The 21837-nt window shown below is 45.4% G+C and overlaps 1 protein-coding gene across 1 annotated transcript in view; it reads right to left on the reverse strand.

Moving 5' to 3' along the window:
* The window catches only part of MMP20 (matrix metallopeptidase 20), a 41858-nt gene that overhangs the window by 19065 nt on the left and 956 nt on the right, over window positions 1-21837 (reverse strand). The window contains exons 2-6 of the mRNA XM_062198324.1: window positions 14201-14448; window positions 10139-10287; window positions 8329-8454; window positions 7366-7527; window positions 5117-5258 (exon numbers count right to left, since the gene is read on the reverse strand). Of these exons, the coding sequence (XP_062054308.1) occupies window positions 5117-5258; window positions 7366-7527; window positions 8329-8454; window positions 10139-10287; window positions 14201-14448 (827 nt within the window). The remainder of the gene's footprint in view (window positions 1-5116; window positions 5259-7365; window positions 7528-8328; window positions 8455-10138; window positions 10288-14200; window positions 14449-21837) is intronic.

Here is a 21837-nt window from a genome sequence, read left to right on the forward strand (position 1 = left end):
CAGGGGCTGAACCACATGAGATGTCACTGCTGCCGCCCAGGCACGTTAGCAGTGGAGTGGGACCTGGATCCAGACACTCTGGTATGGGATGTGGTTGTCCCAAGAGGTTTCTTAACTGCTGTGCCAAACAACCTGCCCTTGTTTCTATTTTTCTGATGTTCTCAATCTAATTGCTGTGTCCGCTCCTGCAGTTAGACAATGTGGTACAGGGAAAGAGAAAAGAGACATTTGAAACCTTGTTTTATTACTAGATATATGACCCCACGAATCCCTTAATTTTTCAGAGACTCAATTTCCTTTTGTCAAGTAAGAGTGAGAATAATATCTGCATACATACTTCCAAGGATCAGTTGAGGTAATGCATATGGAAATGTTTATCAACTCTGATCCACTCTGATAATTCTTTGTAGATACTTCCAAAAGACATGATTTCATGGTACAAATTTATTAATGGATGATATGTAAAATTTAAACATAGATTTTTATCAATATGGTTGAATTTCCTTCTATATTCATTTCCCTGGGAACTTGGAAGAATGAGCTATTGCACCATTGGCTGGGAAACCCTTTGTTTTGTGGGGTTCATCAACCAGGGCCGGTTCAAAGGCCAAGAAATCCTGCATGCTTCACTTGCCCCACTGAACCCAAGACCAATGCAGTGTCTCAAATTAAGAACCCATTGTGTGCACAGTGCTGTGTCCTTCAGTCCAGAATGTTTGTGCGCCTCTCAATAGCCATCAGGGTGCATATTCCTAAGCCCTGAGCTGATTGTGAGAGCGAGTGGCAAGGGGCCCATTCACTCCTAGGAGGAGGAGCTCAGAAGGAATGACAGGGAGCCAGTGGTCATAGTCCGCCTCCTGCCTCCTTCAGACAGCATGGAGAAATCGGTCTAAGTTAATACAATGCCATGTGTTGACTTTCAGTGCCGCAGTCTAATAGGCAGAAGAGACAAGGCCCCAGGGAGAGGAGGAAGATGACTTCAGTTCAGTGTGCAGGTTTTCCTCCAGCCCATGGGATCCTGGGAAGTGCTGATGGCAAATGTGCCAGATGATGGTGGTAGTTCCTGATTTTACTGACCCTCCTTGCTATAGCATCTTGCCATTTTTGTTTTTTTCCTCTACTGGCTTCTTTTCATGTCTTGAAAGATGAACATTTCCCATCTTTGAAATACTTTTTTGACCCTGCTGCCTTTTCCAGTTATTATCGAACTCCCTTCGTTATAACTTATCAGAAATTGACTTCCCTTCAAATACAACATTTGAATATACATTCATTCACTGTGGAGAATATCTCACGATCTCTCTGTAAAGGGCTATAAGAGGCACCGTCTCCCAGCTTGCTCTGGAAGCAGATTATAGTGCTGTTATGTCAGAGGCCAGGAATATTCCACCAGCAGATTATTGTTGGTGAGGGGGAATTCCAACAGATCACTGTTGGTGAGTGGGAGAGAGTGGACTGGGAGCTCTTTAGTCATCAGTGGCGCCCTGGTTGGCATGATAATTGTGACTTGAAAGAATTCTTTGTTCTTTCACTAAGCTCAGCAAGGCAAACACATTGGGACTTTTGGTGGCAGGGGGTCAGAACTGCAGAGTCATGGAATTCTAGCTCTGATGGCGCCTTAGGAAGTAGGAGAGCAGGACAGACAGGAGCATGGGCTCTGGAGTATGATAGTGTTGGACTGGATTCCAGCTCCACCCCTTACTAGCTCAGTGCTTTTGAACAAGGTGCTTATCCTTTTCATGTCTTGTCAAAAGGGATTAAATAATAGGGTGCAGTAGCAGCTGTGTGCAGCACTGGCATCCCATATGGGCACCGGTTAGTGTCCTAGCTGTTCCATTTCTTCCTCTTCTTCTTTTTAAAAGGTTTATTTTATTTATTTGAAAGCCAGAGTTACAGATAGAGATAGAGAGAGAGAGAGAGAGAGAGAGAGAGAGAGAGAGAGAGCGCTTACATCTGCTGGTTCACTCCCCAAATGGCCACAACAGCCAGGGCTGGGCCAGATGGCAGCCAGGAGCTTCCTCTAGATCTCCCATGTGGGCAGGGATCCAAGGACTTGGGTCATCTTCCACTGCCTTCCAAGGCACATTAACAGAGAGCTGGATCAGGATAGAGCAGCCAGGACTTGAAACGGAACCCATATGGGATGCTGGCATCACAGGCAGTAGCCTTACCTCTATCTATCCTCATGAGTAGAGGGAGACATGGATAGAGCTCCTGGCTCCTGGGTTTGGCCTGGCCCAGCCCTGGCTGTTGTGGCCATCTAGGGAGTGGACAAGCAGATGGAAGATCTCTCTCCCTCCTCTGCCTCTGTCTCTCTCTCTGTTGCTGTGACTCTGACTTTCAAATAAATAATTAATCTTAAAAGGAGGAATAATAATTCATAGCCCACAGGGGTATTATAAGGGTTTGATAAGGAAGGGTTTATCGCAGTCCGTATAGAACACCTTCCATTCACTGTTATTTTCAGACAGCCTCATTTCACAGGGTAGAAGAGAGGTCCGAGTTCCTGTGGGGGGTTAGCAGCAGGTCCAGGGCTAGGAAGGACAGCTTCTGATGCCCTGTCCTCCTTACAAAACACTTCTTTGGAATTACCTGGCCTACCATATGATATATTAAAAAGCTCATGGAAAAGACATATTATGGAAAAACTATGCACAGACTGAAATTTTTGGTACCAAGAAAAAGCTCATCTCATTCCAGTTTTCAGTGATGTTTTTGAGGCACTGATGACTAAGCAGATATGTGGTCACTGGCCACTTCTCTGTCTCTGCTCCCTCTCCTGATTCATTTGTGGATGTCTTTTGCATCTGTGCCTCCCTTTCTATTCTGTTACCACTCTCAGTATTCATAGCCAAGACTAAGTCAAAAGATGGGTCATCCTCAAACATTAGTGATTGCTAAATGCTCATAGCTTGATAAACACAAGACTTCTTAAAAATTGTTTTTTAACAAAGGTAATTATTATTAAATGAAATGCTGTTATATATTTGATTTACTGTCTTCTTTGCTCCTCACATTTACCAAAAGAATAAGGAACACCTTACATAATGGCTAGCATTTTAATCCCTCAAGGGGAGTTAGATGGTACTTCAGTGTCTGCGCACTAGGCTCCCTGACAGCATTATCACTCAGTGGAAGCTGCTGTCACTTAGTGCTATGTTCTGGGCTCCTCCTGCCCTGCACCTTGTCTGCCATTCTTGGGTCATTGCCTACCAATTCTGTTTTGGTGTTGGTAATGCGAAAGCTGCTGATGCAAAGATAGAGTTGCTTAGGTCAGATCAAAACCCAAGTGGTGCTGGAAGGGCATGAGGGAGGCGATCCCATGCTTGCATACCTGAACAAGAATGAATTCAGGTTTCTCTGAAGGCCCATCGTGCATACACCTGCTCTAGGAGCCTGTACAGGAACTCTGTCGCATCAAGTTGCTTCCAGGAAGACACCTCTGAGGCAATTGGTGTTAGCGATGCGTAGGGGCCAGTTCCTGCTGTGCACTTCTGTGATTAGCACTGTTTCAGGACAGCTCATGTGAACTTTTCCTTTTTGCCTTGGCCTTTTTCCTTGGCCTAAGCTCCTTAGTTGCATCTCTGATTGGTCACTGCATATATAACCCAGGCTGTAGTCCCTTGTTCATTCCTCAGGAAACTCATTGTCTCTTTAGGGAGCCCTTGTCTCTGTTGTTATTTTAACTTGACAATAATGGTCAATGGAAGCAACATCAATTATTGGTAAGTCTTAAAAAATTAAAAAAATCATGAAGAACTGATATAAAAAAGAGTCATGTGGATTCTCCAAATTCCTCAAGTTGTTTCTTATATGTCATGCCATTTGTACTATTTTTTTGATTCCCACTTCTAAAAATAGTGTCATTTATCCAGACATTTACTGTGTATGGCAAGACAGAATCCCTGGATCTGGCGAGATACTTGCTTCATCAGTAGGAAGTAGGACCAGAATTTAAGCTGACTTAGGCTGATGCAAAAGCCTGGGCCACAGCTGGGAGCCAGGAGTGTAATCCAGGTCTGTCACGTAGGTGGCAGCAACCTAAGCACTTGAGCCACCACCACTGCCTCCCAGGGTCTGCACTGGCAGGGAAGCTGGAGTCAGCAGCCAGAACCAGGAATCGAATCCGGGCACTCCAATGTGGGACACAAGTGACTCAACCACCAGGCTAACGGCTCACTTCTCTCAATGCTTTTTGACTATTCTCCCTCATGCAACTGTGAGGTTTGCCAAAGGGAAGTGGGAGCCAGGACCCATCTCTACATCCCCAGCTACCACAACCATGCTTGGCACCCAGTGTGGGCTCCATGAGTACTTTTCCAGTGCAGAACATGAATAACTTCACACGTGCATAATGCTGAGTTACCTCTGCCTCTTCCGACGTGATTGAATTCTCTCTCTAGGAAAGGGAGGAATACAAGGCGGGGCTGCTGTATTTCTCTTTGCCTCCATGGAAAGAAGTAATGGCAGCAACCACCGTCATGCTCCCTAAGAAACTGGAGTGTAGGAAGAAAAGGCATCTGAGCTCTCTGTGCTGACAGCTGAGCGACAGGTGGAAAGACAGTAGGCCTTGAAAAAGAGGAGTTTAGGAAGAGTGCTGACCTTGGAATCAACCGCCTACCTGCCTACCCATCTGTTCGCTCATTTGCCCTTCCATCCATGCATCCATCATGTGCTCAACCTGCTATCTGTCCATCTGTCCAGCTCTCATTCACCAAATATTCACGAAGCAATTACTCTGTGCTTTCACTAGAGATACAGCAGTAAGCAAACAGACATGAGATAAACATGGGCTGCTGTCCTGGTGCAGGCACTTAGCTGTTGCCTTGGGACAAGGTTTGTTGCTTTGAAAGTTGAGGATTCTAATCTCCAGTGCAAAGATCTAGAAGAAACTGCACACGTACGCAAAACACAACACCAAAGCCATAGCAGTTGCTCCACAACAGTAGTTCTAGGGTTCTTTATCTCCCCAAAGACTCTGCCTGCCACCATCCTGCCACTCAGGACCGCGTTTCCGCTCACTGCTCACACAGGCAGGGATAGGACCGCTAGAGTACTGCCCGGCTGGAGGTGGACCCAAGGCCATGTGAGAGCAGGTGTCTTATCTTAGGCTTACCGGTCCCTGAAGAACAAGAGCTCCTTTCCCAGCATCGTCACAGCATCAAAAGATGAGCTGGAGTCACAGAGGTCGGGGATGGATGGCTTATAAGGAGGGATGTGGGGCATAGTAGGTTTGCCCAGGAATGGTTTCCGAGGTCCTAGGATGGAAAGGGACTTGGTTAAAATGGCACCGGGAACTTGAAGGTTGTACATTTCTGCTTTACAGATCTAGGGCAGTTGACCCGCTTTCACTCTGTATGTGGCCATGTGATAAAGAGAAGGCTGCTGATGGCGGGGAGACCAGGGTCTGAATCCTGGCTTCCCTAGTTGCTGAGTTGTGTGATTTGGGGCAAATAATTTAATCTTTTGAGCCTCAGTTTTCTCAGCTGTAAAGTGGGAAGGGCAATAATAGTTCCTACCTTAGAAAGTTCTGAGAAATAATCACATAGAGCTCTTAGTAGGACATGTGGCATGTTGTAAACGTACCAAAGAAAAAAGGGGGGAGTTGCTATTATTTTGTTGTTATACTTAACTTCTCTCATAGCTATATGTGTTGCAAATTAGAAACACAATTTAAGTATTGCCCTTGGTTAATGCTTTGTAATGAAACTTTTATCTTAGTGGGCTTATAACTTTCCTGGGTACCTTTCGATGGTTTTTATATGCTGCTTGGCTTCCTGAACTCTGGTTAAACCTTTTGCTAGGCATCCAGGATTCAATTCTCGTGGAGCTGAAGTTCACTCAAGGTGTTTACTTTTAAAGGTCTCATGTGGTGGATCCTTTGATAAACGGGGGTCCTGCTCCATGGGAGAGCGATCGGTGAGCGTTCATCTCCCACTCGGGCTCTCTGAGGACTGCCTGCCAGCTGCAGGAGAGCGAGCCTGCTCTGTCTGACTCAGTGCACTGGCAGGGCCCTGTTCTATGGGGAAGCCTGTGGCAGCCAGGGGTAAGGGTCGGAGACAGTTTGAGGTCAACGATGCAACAGGAAACTAACAGTGGGATATGGGTCAGAGGTGTGGTGTAGCTTCTGGAGAAGATCAGAAAGGAGAAATTGGTCAGAAGTGTGGTGAGGTTCCCCATGGCAATGTGGTCATGGATGGGTGATGTGCCTGCTCCCCCTTTTTACATTTTGTTCACCTGCGTAAAAATGGCCATGTCCAAATACATGCTTTGGCTCCTGGCCGAGTGACAGTGGCCATCATGGTGGCTGTGACTTTGCAGTGCACAAGGACCCATAAAGGCAAGTGTTTGGGCTTGGTCCTTTGGGGAGGCCTATGGGAATTGCTTGCCACTGGAGATTTGCCACCAGGGTCTTGGCAACAGTGTCTGTGGAGTGGAGCCATCGCCAGCATCTGCCTGTCCCTCAGGGCAGACAGAATTGGCACGTCCCCTCTGCAGACATGGGTGAGATGGCTGAGGGCTTCTGTGGACATGATTCATCTGGGTGCCTCCAGTGAAAGCTGACTGCAGATGTGTGTGCCCATTTCCACCCAGCCAATGGGCGGGGCAACGTGCAGCAAGGCACTGGAGGTCCTGGCCACCCAGCTCCTTCGGGCTGACAGGATGAGGACTGGCTCTGACGGGCAGAGGCTGCACGACCAGGTCACCACGGCTCGACGGAAAATCAGCTCCCTAGGTTTTTCTGCCTTTGATCCATCAAAGGGAAAACTGTTAAGGCCTGAGAATGTTTCACGATTCCTACTTACAGATTAATTGATTTGTTTTTCTTCTAAGGAAAATTGGACATCAAGTTTCTAACAACATTTATTACCTTTTGAGAGAACGTTAACATGAGCGATTTTGAATATCTTAGGACGCTCACTGTGTTTGAGCCTCTCATCTGTCCAGTGAAAAGAATGCCTCATTCCCGCCAGGCTTATCATGAGGATGGAGATGTTTTGTAAACTGTGAACACTTGTATGGCTGAGAGGTGGAGTTATTATCCTCATCATTGCTATTGCTAGGAGGATAACATCTCCTATCTGCAAATGGGCAAGCACCTTATATGCGAGCTATCAAACCCACTAAGCTTCTCTACTCAAAGATCAGACACATGACCAGTGTGCTCTGTAGTGAGACACAATTTCACTGCAGATCTTAGAGAAGGAAGCAGTCATGGTAGCTGGCAGACAAGCTTTTCACTGAGAGGCATTAATCTAGCTTAATCTTTGCCCATGTAGCTCCTGGTAACACGCTTTCTCTAAGTTGGAGACTGAATGCCCATCACTGTCAGGGTTAGTGGGCAAAGAAATGTAGTCATCCTACCGTACAACGCCTGGATCCCTTTCACGTCATCCTTGGGGAGGCGGAATCCAAAGGGATTCTGGTACTTATAAGTTGGGTACATCAGTGCTGATGGGTCTGTGGAATGGGCCAGGCCCAGAGCATGACCAAATTCATGAGCAGCGACTGTAAATAAATTGAAACCTAAACAGCACAAGAGAGAAAAAGACAGCATCAACATGGGTTTTTGTTTTCTCTACCTTCTGTCTTTACAGGGGCATTTATGCCCCAGTTACAATTAATTCACATTGCTTTCATGACTGGCTTATTCCAAGATTGGTAGATTATTCAGGAACTTGGCTCTGCTGACAAACCCACTTCTTTCACCCTTGCCTAGAAGGGGGTTGGGGGCTGGGAGGATGGACATGTAAATCAATCTCCTTGCTCATCATCTGAAATGCTTGGTGGATGCATAAAAGAGGGCCTTGGAGCTCACAGCGGCAGTGCTGCTGGGTGTCAAACACAGATTTAGATCACAAATGCTCCAATAGTGCCCTGCCACTATGACCGACTCCTTTGGATCCACACAAGTTTCACACTGAGGGCTCCCAGGTAACCTGCGTTATATTCTATACCCATTCTCATCACTCTCCGCAGGAGCGCACTGATTCCTTCAGGTCACTTCCCAACGGAGTCTATCTCCAAGTACAAGCAAGAAACAACAAATGCTACGGGACAGAACAGAAAGCGAGCTGTGTGTGGAGGAGGGGCTTGCTGGATCTTGAGATGATATGCACGAAACACAAATCAGACAAGTCTACAGCACAACTGAGGGTGCAGCTTTTCCCTTATGGTGTTCCCTTTTAGATTTTTGGCTTACTTGTTTTTCCTAGCCAGCCCCCCTAGTTAAAGGGTGGCTTGGGACGTTGAACCTCAAGGTTTCATGATGGAGGCCCAGAAGAAGGTACAATATTTTCCAGGTTATGGTGAATTGTGCATATATACCATTCGTTCCCATAGTCCACTTCTCAGCATTGTCGAAATGAGTATCTCCTCCCAGGCCTTCTCCAGGAGCAAATGCATGGGCTAGAGTCCCCCGAGGCCCATCAAATGGGTAGGAATCCCCGTGATCTAAACAAGTACAGAGAAACGCCAACAGCCGTGAGTCCTAGCCGCTGTGAGGAGCACATTACAGAGAAGGAAGAGCACTCATTCGTAAGCTTACATTTCAATATTCATTTTTTAAGTCCTCATGTCAAAGAGCAATCTTCCTGTTGAAAACTAAAGAGTTATTTTGTATTTCAAAGACAGTAAGCATGAAAAAATTTTAAAAAGCCATTTTTGTTATCGTTTTTATTGTGACATCTCTTAACTGACAGGTGACCCACTATGGACAATGCTAGACCCTGGCTCACAGGGAAAGAATAGAGGGGCATTGACAAGATCGCTGTCGGCTGGGTGGATTGTGAATCTGCTGGCTGAATGAGCTTTCAAAACACGATTCAGCTGAGACCCCGTTAGCAGAAATGAGTAGGTGCGTGCTTCACTTCCAAAGGAAGCACCAAAAAAAGAGAAATTTCCCTTGTAATTTTTATATATTTTCATTCAGGGAAATAATAAAGGTATTTATAAAATCCTAATTTTGATAGCCTCTTGTGTTTTTCATTATTTATATTCTAATTAACAGTTCAATGCAAATATGTAGAAAAGGAGGAAGAACAAAATGACTGGTATGGTAGAAGCCACATCCCATGCCTTTTCAGAATCTCAGTGAGGATATATTATTTAAAAAAGAAAACAACAATGCGAGCTCAGGTGTGCCACTTCTCAGGGTTCAGCACAGTGCACCTTAATCAGGCTGCAAGCTGGGGACTTAATGTAGCGGCAGCCGAGTCCCCAGTCAGCAGTGTAGGCGGGGACAGGATGACAGTTCAGAAGATCAAGGCAGATCTTTAACTCCACGGCCCCCAGAGCTGTCCTGGCCCTGCTGCCTGCCACTTCCCCAGGGTGGCATCGGTCCTCTGGAGGACACCAGCGCTGCTTCTACAGGCTCTGTGCTCAGGGTTTGCTTGATCAGCTCCCTCCTAGCTCCTATGCAAGCCCCCCACCCTCACCCCTCCCACCCAGGGACACCAGATTAACATTAAGATCAAGACTTGAAATGACAAGCATTTTCAGGTTTGCTGTCCATGGAGGGGAAGAGGCCGTGGCTCTCACCTCACTGTTGGGAAGCTGAGAGGGGAAAGACATTTCATGGGTCTTTTGGCTGTCGCTTTCCTTCCTAGGTTTGTTTCTGCGAAAAGGGTGGGTGCTCCACCAAGCCCTGTGCAGGCTCAAGCCTGGAGAAGCGGGGAGCTGGGGGCAGGCCTCACGTGCACGGCCTAAGGGAGCCTGCGCGTGAGAACCATGGCGGCAGGGGCCAGGGCTAGGGCTGCCCCCAGGTCATGAAGGGTTCTTCTCTTTCGGGGAGGATTCAAGTTGGGAGATTCTCGGCTAACATGGAAAGGGGTACAGGGGAACATACGTTGTCCCAGGATCGGATGAGGGAAGCTGGCCTTCTACCCGCAGGGAGAGCTAAGGCTGACAGAGTCGGGCCCCTGGTGGTGCAGGGAGAGCTTGCTGCGGCAGCCCGCCCCACAGCTGAGTGTACTGCAGGCAAGAGAGGCTGCACCGGCCTGGGCGCCCACCTGAGGGCCAGGTGAAGCTCCTGATTGACCACCCTGTGCTGAGACCTCGGGGCAAACGTGGGGGGAGACCAGCATTGAGACACTGCTCCTTTGGATTGGAAGGTGAAATCCAAGAAGCGGCACAGTACCTCCTGTTTCAAAAGATATCATGATATCCGCTTCTCCCGCGTTGACCCTGACAAAGCTCAGAGGCACAGCGCTGCTCCAGGCCCGCAGGGCCATCTCTATGGCTTTGTCCACCTCAAAAGGAGTCATGGAAGATGTGTATTTGGCTACTCTGTGAAAACAAAGGGCACATGGTTTCCTTTCAGTCGGTGCTCCTAAGGGAAGAAGGCAAACAAATGCTATGGGTCGTATTAATAATAAAAGTGGCATTTGTACATCTGCAATGTAGGCTTTGCCTCTGAAATAATATTTCTTATTTTGCTTTTGTACACATTAAACTACTGCATGTTAAACAACAAGACAAGTGAAGGGAAGGGATGAGGGACAGTTGAGTTAACCCAGCACTGAACTAGTGTAGCTTTCAATGTTACTGCACAGTAATTTTAAGGAATACAACTTGGATAGCATCACAAGTAGTAGGGGTTCATTTTCCTGAAAGTGGTTTTAATGGAAGAGAATCTCTTTTCCCCAAAGGGACTGAAAGTTTTCAATTGTAAAAATGCAAATGTATAGTTTTGAGGCTTTGCCAATTTCTATTCAAAGGCCATCAGGATTTCCCCAGGGCTCTTGGGGAGTGTTCTCTTCTTCCTTCTTTTTTCTTCTTTTCTTTTCTTTTTGCAAAAGATTTATTTAGTTGAAAGACAGAGTTACAGAGAGAGAGAGAGAGAGAGAGAGAGAGAATCTTCCATCTACTGATTCACTCCTCAAATGGCTGCCATGGCTGGAGCTGGGGCTATCTGAAGCCAAGAGCCAGGAGCTTCTTCCACGTGTCCCATGTAGGTGCAGGGGCCCAAGGACTTGGGCCATCTTCCACTGCTTTCCCAGGCCATAGCAGGGAGCTGCTAGCACAGCAGGCAGCAGCTTAACCCTCTACAACAGTGCTGCTCCCCCCGCCCCCCACCTGGGAATGTTTTTCTTAACACAATGCATTCTAAAGGAGAAATGCTAGCTTTAAGAAAATGGTACTTACTGGGACTGAACAAAGTCCTAGTGTGACAATGACATCTAAAGGCAACAAAACACCCAAAAACCAAAAACAGTGCTTTTTGGACAAACTGGGTAGAGACAGAGTTAGTGGTTCTCTAGGATTTTCTGCTCTGGAGCCTAGGGCTGGGATTTCTGGCAGCAAGCAAAGGGCAGGCAGGAGTCAGGAACTCCCACGTGGGACCAAGAGCTGGACTGGAATCATGGTTCAAAGGGAGAAGTGGGGTCTACGTGAGCCAAGCTTGGTGGTAGGGACTGCGCTGACTTTGCCTCTTTCTACAGTGCTTTGTCCAGTACCTTCATGTAGTGGGTGCTCGGCGAATGCTTGCTAAGCCGATGCAGTAAAGAAGACAAGCTACCTGCTAGGGGACTGACTCAGTGGCTCTCAAATTTTAAGATCTATAATAACCACTTAAGAAGTTTGTAGAATACATATGTGTGGTCCAGAAGCCTGAATTTTAACAAGTATCCTAGGTTATTCTAAGGCAAGTGGTCCAATTTCAGAAACCAACAGCAGTAATCCTGGGGTTCTATGCATGTCCTATACAGAAAATGTTATAGCTCAATTCAGGACTTGAAATGGAAGAAACAGGATCTGGGACCAAGAGGAGGGGACAACAGAATTCAAGTGAGAAAGCAAAGAAGGACCCTGAAAGAGACTACTTAATGCTTTCAGAATATGCTGAGCCCATTGCATAATTCATCTGTGATTTGTCATGAATCCGCAGAGTTAGTATCTTGAAACTCTCTCTCTCAATAGACACGAGAGTCACGTCTCTATGAGCTGACTCTGTGTGTTGGTCTGGAGAATGCAAGGGTGGAGAACAGGATAGCAGCCAAAAGAAGAGAGCACGAGACAACTCCTAACACTGGGTCTAGGGACTGGTAAAGCATCAGCAATAGCAGCTAAGAGTCTTTGGAGACATACTGTGTGCTAGACATTGTTCAAAGCACTTGTCAGTGTGCCATGTTATCTAAGCCTCCTAATAACCAATAAGAAGTGGAAGGTAATAATAACAAATATTTAGTTTACAATTGATCAGGATTTGAGTTCAGTTCTGTCTTTGAAGTTCGTGCAATAAGAACCGAATCACATTATGTGTTTATGTTTTAGTCCTCTGGGTTATAAGAAGTTGTCTGAGATCCAGCAGCTATAGAGACAGAGCACTAAGATAGCCTCTGCTGTCCTCTTGAGGGAGCGGACGGGGGAGTTATTTGGGTGCAAGGGTGGATGGGCACCGTGAGTGAGCCGAGTGCTTTTGTGGTTGTCCACTTTGGCCCAGAATGTTACAGTTCCCCAAGTCGTGCATTATCTTGATCAATGCCTTGGTGTTTGCTGTGCATAGTCACAGACTTACATTCTCAGACACAGTTTATCTTAAGAAAACTATGAAAAAAGGTCATAGACTTATATACAATTTCCTTGTCTTATTCTTACCCTGTAATAACTTGTGCTTTCAGTTCTTAAGGGATCCCCCCCCCCCCCCCCCACCAATCATTTTGATTCCTATGCTCAGGGTGCCACCGTATGGAATTATAGGCTCATAGCAGGTAGCAGGTGGCCCAGGTAAATCCATGGACCCCTGGGCTCTCCTTGTTTGCAATTTCATTTGACCCCAGGGACTCACTGGTTCTACAGGGAGGCAGGGGCAGGGGCGGGGAACCCTTTCTGATTTGTATGGTTTGCTGCTTTCTGTGTTGTAAGCACGCTCGTTGTGGCTAATTTCAAGCTGCCAACTTGTGACATTGGAAAGAGATGGACAGGAATGCACTGCTGCGTGGTTTATCCAGCATCCAGATAAAGTTGATGTAAATACCCTCATGAACACAGATAACAGTGAAACGTAGGGAAGCAGAAAGCAATGTGTTTTGATTACCTTTGTTTTTAAGCATATTTTATTTAATTGAAAATTGACATAATTTAATAATCTCTGTGTTTAGCACCAGCTCCTAAAGTTCTTGGAGACTTAGCAATTGGCTGCTAAAATCCTGACTTAAAAAAGATTTCTTTGAAAGGCAGAGTTACAGAGAGAGAGAAGGAGAGAGACAGGGTTGGGGGAAGGGAGAGAGAGAGAGAGAGAAAGAGAGACAGCTTCCATCTTTCCATCCACTGGTTCACTCCCTAAATGGCCTGAGGCTGGGCCAGGCCAATGCCAGGAGCTGGGAGCTTCTTCTGGGTCTCCCACATGGGTGCAGAAGCCCAAGAATTTGGGCCATCTTCTGCTGTTTTCCCAGGCACATTAGCAGGGAGCTGGATTGGAAGTGGAGCAGCTGAGATTTAGTGTTGCAGGTAGTGGCTTAACCTGTTGCACCACAACGCTGGCTCCTAAATTCCCGAACATTTTAAAGATCGGCTCCAGTGAGCTGTTAGGAGCCAGCATCCCTGCTTGGACCGTGGCAACATCTAACCTTTCCTGTTTCCAAGATGTCGTACAGATGTGCGCATCCTAAAAACGCAGTCTGATCCTGACCCTGGTCTGCCTCTCCACTGTCCTGGGGAAAAAGTGCAAACTCCTGAAATTACATTCTGATTGCCCTCCGGTTGCCTCTCCAGGCTCAGTTTCTGCTGCTCCCCTCCTGGCACGGCCACACACAGCAGGCCCCGGCCGTGGGAACGCTGCCCCCCACACAAGCACATTCCTCTCTGCTGCTGCCTGCTGGGTCTGCTTTCCTATTTGGAAGCCCACTTGTGTTTGCAAGGCCTGGAACACGATGATCTGTGGCAGCCAGTCTTTTCCAGTGCCCATCCATCTGCATGCATGAGGTCCCCATCAAGCAGGTGCTACCCATTCCCTTTCTGGGTTCTGGTGAATTGCTCAATGTCACCCCCTAATGGTGGGACTTAAAAAAGATTTTTTTTTTTTTTTTTTTTTTTGACAGGCAGAGTGGACAGTGAGAGAGAGACAGAGAGAAAGGTCTTCTTTCTGTTAATAGTCATGGGGGACTCAGGATTTTTATACAGACCAGAAGGAAGATATTTTTAAGAGAGGAAATAGAGAGGGTATTTCTCTCTGAATTTTGGAAAGACTCGATCTCATTACCTGTATGTCAAAGTATTTTTTTTCCATTTGGGTTCACCTGGGAAGAGACGATAATTCGCCACATCAGGAACTCCGCAGCGCGGCTTCTTGATCACGTCCATGGTGTTCTGGTCTAACTTCCCTGTGACTCGGAGGCCAAAGAACGCTTGTAGCTCCTTAATCTTCTTTACCATGGAATTGCCTCCTCTTGCAACCATCTCACCAATCTGGGATCCTCCTTTCCTTGTGTAATACTTGTCAAGATAAGCCTGCAATGGAGAGGTGGATTGACACGGCTAAAGTGTAGTCTGGGAAATTTCCTGGTCAGATAAGACAGAAGACGGTATCCTTGAGGTGTTAAATACAGTGCGTAGGGTGAGTGTTTGGCCTAGCAGTTAAGCCACTGCTCGGGACACCTGTCTCCCATATCAGAGTGCCTGGGTTTGAGTTCCTGCTTTGCTTCTAATTCCAGCTTCCTCTTAATTTACAGCCTGGGAGGCAGCAGATGATGGCTTAAGTGGCTGGGTCCTTGATACCCACTGTGGGAGACCTGAAATGAGTTCCCAGCTCCTGGCTTCAGCCTGGCCCAGTCCTGGCCATCGTGGGCATTTTTGTCTGTCTGCTTCTCTCTGCCTCTCAAATAAATAAATAAAATAAAAACCACAAAGAGCATATTCCCACTTCTGAAAAACATTAGACATATTTGCATAGGTGAAGCTAAGCTATATCTCAAATGATTGATGGTTATCTTTGATGGTGCGAGGTGGTGGGGGTTTTAGACTCTTTTTCTCTTGTGCACCAGCAGTTTTCAATTTTTCTACAGTAAGTATGCATTACTGCTTTCATTTTTCTTAAAGAAAATGGAAGGAAAAGGTTGTGGACACCATTCTCCCAAGTTGATTATTTGTGAGGTTCTTACCCAGTTTGAAGACAAAGGTATCTGGTTCCTTGGGTAACCAGTGATAGGCATCATATTTTCACTATGCATAATGGAAGACCAGTATGTTTTTGACTCTTAGAGGCATGAAATTCTAGCCCCTTGTCCTCTGCAAAGGCAGGCAGGGGTCAACCTGTTTTTCAGCTGCGCCTTCAATCAGCTCAGGTGTGTTCAGCAAGTGGGGCAGAGTCTGTTGCCATGGGGCAGCTTTCCCTGGGCAGGCTCTTTGCAATTTGAGGCAAACAAAATGAACCATAAATTATACGGCTTTCATGTGCACACAGAGACTCGAAATCCCTTGGTGTATTTGTTCAAAACACTACGAGGCTGGGATGGGATTAGGGTGAAGTGAGTGAGGCAGGGGCATGCAAGTGCAAGGTGAATACTTGCCTTTGGCCCAGCAATTTCACTGCACAACTGATTTTAGGAACATCGTCAAAGGGAAATCAATGATTTACATATGTTTTATTATCTAAATATGCTTGTATTTATATAGCATAGTAATTTATTCAATATAAATTATATGTTCTCATCTATATACTGACAATATATTGTATATATCATACATGTATTATGCATATTATTTGCTTATAATTACACACATAAATAATAAATATAAGTAAACTTATTGTTTAACAAGGGATTTGTTAGATTGTATTGTAATATTTGAAAAGTCTTCAAAAAGTTTATGAAAATTGTTATGAGAGAATTATGCATTGATTTTACAAGCTTTGCACCAAAATAAAATGATCTTTGAATTATATTTTCTGTGAACTTTTAAATATACCTTTGCATATTCATATGCTATAATACTAAGTCATAAATAAGACCACATTTTTGAAAAATAAATATGTAATGGCCTGGAAGAATGCTGTTAATATAATGGCAATTTACTGAGAAAAACAAAGGAAAAATCTTTATACAGGTAATAATTAAAATTCCATAAATAAACCAAACACAGAAGTATGTCTGGATGTTAATATTGGTCATCTCTGAGTGGTGAAATTATGGTGTTTCTTTTTTTTTTTTTTTTAATTTGACAGATAGAGTCAGTGAGAGAGAGAGAGAGAGACAGAGAGAAAGGTCTTCCTTCCGTTGGTTCACCCTCAAGTGGCCACTACGGATGGAGCTGCACCGATGTGAAGCCAGGAGCCAGGTGCCTCTTCCTGATCTCCCATGCAGGCGCAGGGCCCAAGCACTTGGGCCATCCTCCACTGCCTTCCCGGGCCACAGCAGAGAGCTGGCCTGGAAGAGGAGCAGCTGGGACTAGAACCTGGGGGCCGGCACCGCAGGTGGAGGATTAACCAAGTGAGCCACAGCACCGGCCCCTGAGTGTTTCTTCTTTATTCTTTCCATGTCCTGCAGGTTTTCAGAGTGAACACATACTGTTATTGTTAAGGGAAAAACCAACGGAGTGAGTTTTACTCACTTGTTTGGAGAGGGTGCTCCATTTCCTCACTGCAGGACCAACCGAGCCTTCACCCCCTGCCCTGTGGGTGACAGGAGCTCAGACTCCTGGTGGTTGTACTTTAAATGCTTAGGTGAGATGAGAACCCAAGGGGAGGAAAAAGGAGAAGGTCTGACACTTAGATGAGGCACCCTGAAAAAATGTGCGACTCTGATTGCATTTCCAGCTCTGATAAGGCCACCTGAAGGAAGCATTTTATATCCTTTTGCAAGAAATTGGATGGATCACTCCTGTTTGTGCAAGCTGATGCTGTGACAACACGGTGCTCATGGCAATGTGTGCATTATGCCTCTCAGAGATCACCTCTGCACATAAGATTAGCTGCTTCAGCTCTGAGACAGTTGTGATCGCAAATATTTGTTCCCTTGTGAGTTTGTTATAGTTCTACTTTCTGCTTCACAAAATATGGTCATGCAACGGAAGATGGGCATGCAAACTAGCTGGCAAATATACTCAATTACAGCATGAGCAGAAGGGATACGTAGTCATCAATGAGGATTACGGTGAAGTGAGCGTGGGTCGCCAGCGTCTCACCAACCAGTAATATACTGGTGCAAAATGTTAAAGAAAAACTAATGCAAAAACCCATGATAAATAAAATATCAACATTTTAAATAAAGATAGGATTCTAACCTGTCTCATCTGCTTCACCCAAGTCCTGACCCTGAATCATAGGAAAGCATGTAAGACTAAGGGATTAGCAATGTTTGTTTATAGCTTAATGATGGAATTAAGAGATTTTTTTTTTTTAGAAAAAGAACTCTTCCCCTGTTTTTCAGGTTTCTTTTATTTATTTTTACTTATTTGAATAGCAGAGTGACACACACACACACACACACACACGCAGAGAGAGAGAGAGAGAGAGATCTTCCATTCCACTTATTCAGCTCCCAAATGCCAGCAATAGCCAGGGCTGCAGTAAGCCAAAGCTAGGAGCCCAAAACTCCAACAAGGTTTCCCCCTTGTGCATGGCAGAGTCTCAAGCATTTTGAGATAAGCATCAATGGGAAGCTGGATTGGAAGCAGAACCGAAGCTTGAAACTGGGCACTCTGATAAGGGATGGGGCTGTCCCCAGCAACACCTAACCGCTGTGGCACAACACCTGCCCCAGATTTAGTTAATTCTCTCTCTCCCTTCCTCCCTCCCTCCCTCCCTCCCTTCCTTCCTCCCTTCCCTTTTCTTTCTTTCTTCTTCTTCCTCTTTTTCTTCTTCCTCTTATTCTTTTTTAAGAAATGATTTGTTTATTTGACAGGCAGAGTGACAAAGAGAAGGAGACACAGAGATACTGTCCATCCATCGGTTCATTCCCCAGCTAGCCCAGCTAGGACTGGGTCAGGCTGAAGCCAGGAGCCAGAAACTTCATCTGGGCCTCCCCTGTGTATCTGGGCCATTGTCCTCTGCCTCTCAGACACATTAGCCAGAAGTGGGATCAGAAGTGTTGAGCAGAGGATGGTGTTATGGTGCAGCAGATTAAGCCACAGCCTGCAATGCCAGCATCCCATATTGGATTTGAGTCCCAGCTGCTCTGCTTCCAATCCAGCTCCCTGCTAATTTGCCTAGGAAAGCAGCAGAAGATGTCATCTGTGTGAGAGATCCAGATAGAGTTCCTGGCTCCTGGCTTTGGACTGGCCCAGCTCTGGCTGTTGCAGCCATTTGGAAAGTGATCCAGCAGGTGGACCATCTGTCTCTCCATTTGTGTCACGCTGCCTCTCAAATAAATAAATAAATTTTTTAGAAAGGGCAGAGTAGCCTGGATTTGAACAATGTACTCCAATATGTTTTGTGAGTGTTCCAGCAGCAGCTTCTCCACCTGTGCCACACCACGAGCCCCCACGGATTTCTTCTTTAAGTGATAGTTTTTACAATTTTTCTGCTATGAATCCATGCATTGTTTTTAAAATAAAAATGCTTTATTTCTTTACTATATGCATAAGAAATTAGACCAATGGCTCAAAAGGTTTAAGGCTGGTCATAGTAGATAGGATTAAAACAATATTTTTAATGAAGTAAAGATAAAATCAGAAACGATTCCTGCTTAACAAAAGAACATAATACATTCAGTGCACTTCTGTAGTGTCCTTATTGAGGACTACGAGTTTAAAATTAACATATACATGTTTTGAGATAAGGAGACGTTTGGGGTATGTGTCTTTGATGTTTCTGCTTTGGCTAAATCACAGCAATGGATTTGTGACAATTTTGATACTATCTGAAAAATTCTGAGTTCTAATCTGGGCTGTGTCACTAAGAAGCATGGATATTTCTTTCGTGTCAGCTTTCTAATCTATCAAATGGGATTTATTTCTGCCCTACTGACCTCACCATGAGGTCCTCAGCATGAAAATGTTTTTAAATGTATCAGAAGATTTTAAGATGCCCTCTTACTCTTTAATCCCATTTCTAGGAAAACTAGTCTGGAAAAACAATCTTTTAGATTAGGCTAATGTTCACCGATGCTCATGGAAACATTACTCATAAGGAAATAATGTATCCATCTAACAAAGAGAATGGTTAAGTAAATTATAGCTCACTTATGTTCTGGAGTATTTTGACACTTAAATGATGTTTATGAAAATACATAAAAATGAACGCTTTCTTAGGACAGAATAGTCAGTGAGAAAAGTAGGACCCACAGTCTGAAGACAATATCAGCTGAAAAAATTGTTAGAAAAGAAAGTGGTAATAAGAACACCTGAAGTTAATGGTTGGTAATTGGAAGATTTTATTTTTACTTTCCATTTCTTTAATTATGAATCAATAACAATGCAGTAGTAAAAATGTATGTTATTTTTAAAGGCAAAAAAGCACTTTTAAATACTATATTGATACTACCAGATGGCTCCTGACTTATGATTTAGCTTAATGATTGATGCAAAAGCAAAATGCATTCAGTAGAAGCCGTACTTCAAGTTTTGGATTGTGACCTTTGCCCATGGCAGTGGTCTCTGCCTCTATTCTCTCTCCTGGTGCCCGGTGGCAGCATCACAGCTGACTGCCAGCCCAGCTGACCTCGAGGGGCAACAACCTGCAGCCCCACAGTGTGCCGACCTGCTGGACGGTGATGTTTGGTGGGTGAGGGACAGTCAGTACACTTTGAAGATATTTTCAATTTATGATGGGTTTACTGGGACATGGCCCCATCCTAAGCCAAGGAGCACTTGCACAGATATTTAAAAAAAAAACAAAACAGACAAACAAGCCCTGAATCAAGGCCTGGATTATGAGACGAGGTAAGTGTTATATCATTCCATCATTTTCAAAGACTTTATACAAATTATCAAAAAAGAATGTAAGGTTGCAAGAGGACATGAAGCCAATCAACTAAGGACCCGTTTCTCTGCAGGTGTAGGTGGTGCTGTCTGCGGGCTTTGGAGGCAGAGGTGGCGGCTGTTCGGACACATGGCCTGTGTTGATGTCTCCAGGCACTAGTGTCCTCAGGAAGTGAGCTAGAAAGAAGAGAGCAGTGCGGAATGTCCTTAACCTGACCCAGACTACCAAGGCCCAGACGAGTGCCTGACCTGGCCTGTCCCCGAGACTCACCAGGGGGCTCGAAGGGGACTGACGGCACTCTAGGCTCCTGGACCCCAAGCCTCCTGCACTTGCTGTTCCCTCTGCCTGGACAGCCTAGGTTCCAGGTCTTCATACAACTCAGGTTCCTCTCGAATGTCACCTTCTCTGAGAGGCTCTTGGGGACTACTCCCCACTGTGCCAGTCATTCTGTACCATCATGGCTAACCTTTTCACAATATTATTTATCACATTCTGAAATAATCTTGTGCAGTTATTGACTTCTGTATCTCCGCTCCCCCCCTCCATGGCCACCCACCCGGTCAGCCCCACGTCAGTACTGTGAGAACAGAGGCTTCGCTTATTTGGCTTACTCGTGTTCGTCCAGCACACGCTACCCAGTAAACCTTCACTAAGTGAACTTACTGCCTATTTTCATGTTTTAGTTTGTGATTTTATAAAGTTGATGAGGTCATTGTGTATTTCTAGAAACCTATATTTCTAGAAGTTTGACCAGCTTATTCCAGCCCCCTGAGGAGTGATTAGTCTTCCTACCCAGAGCTGATGACCAGGAACGTTACAAGTAGCAGGTGCTCCTGCCAGCTGCAAGGTGCAGACAAGGTCATTCTGAGACTCTGTCAGAACAGAGGCTGAGCAGGACTGACTAATTATTTGGAGCAGAAGAAGTAAGGAATCACTAAGACTCCCAACATCCCAAGGCCACTAACATGTTTCCCAAGCACTCCTAGCCAATCTATGACTGGTGAGGCTAGCAAGGATAGCTTCAGCCCAAGGCTTTCTGGCCTTATTGCTACACAGACTGGGGTGATTTGTTTTACCTAGAAAGAGCTGATAGTATTTTTGCCATTGAAGGCTATATGCTGCCACTGTGGCAGCAAAGCCACCGTAGGCAACGTAGAAGTGGATGGCACAGCCAAGTTTGGCCACGGATTGTAGGTTACTTGCAGCATGGACTGAAGTCTGTGTCTCAGCCATCTCGGATCTATTCTGTCCTCTCTTTCTTGAGGTCATAAAATCTCCATAGTTTCTGAATCAGAGTGGCATGAGGCTGGGTGGGGAAGAATGACATTTGGAGAGAATGGAACTAAAGCTAAGTGGCACCAATAAAATACACTTTTTTTTTTTATGGATTCTAAGTTATTTTGGAGTTGATCTAAGAGTAAGCTCAAGTCCAAGCAAGTCCAATTCGACAGGCCTGTTGTGGGTTTCTGCTGTATGTCTATAGGCTGACTGATGTCAAAGTGTTGCAGGACGGGTGTGGCAGGGGAACTGACTAATTAGAAAAGACAAGAAGTGTGGCCAATCAGTGGGAACATGACGGTGTGCACAGGCGAAAATCAGCTCTGCAATGCAATGGCGCTGGCTGCACACAGGTGCAGCCTGGCAGGCAGAGAGCAACCCCGAGGCAGAGCTGGTAATCACGGACACGCTGTAATTTTACAGACAGGGACCTGCATGCAAAACTGTCTCCTCCACAGCTCTTTCACTGATGTTTGAAATTCCATCATTAGCAAGTCACTTCATTAGGCTCAGGATTGCAACCTTCCTTCATAAAATACAAAACACTTGGAATAATTTTGAGTCATGTGGTCTTTGAAAAATTTAGATGTGAATTATTTGTACCAGGTCCTTTTTCATCAGATGAGAGAGCTCTTAAAAGAAGAAATTCGATGGAGTGGGTGTTTGGCCTCACGGTTAACAGGCCTGCATCCCGTGTTGGAGTG

This window comes from Lepus europaeus, chromosome 7 (assembly GCF_033115175.1).
Source record: "Lepus europaeus isolate LE1 chromosome 7, mLepTim1.pri, whole genome shotgun sequence".
NCBI classification, from domain to species: domain Eukaryota; kingdom Metazoa; phylum Chordata; class Mammalia; order Lagomorpha; family Leporidae; genus Lepus; species Lepus europaeus.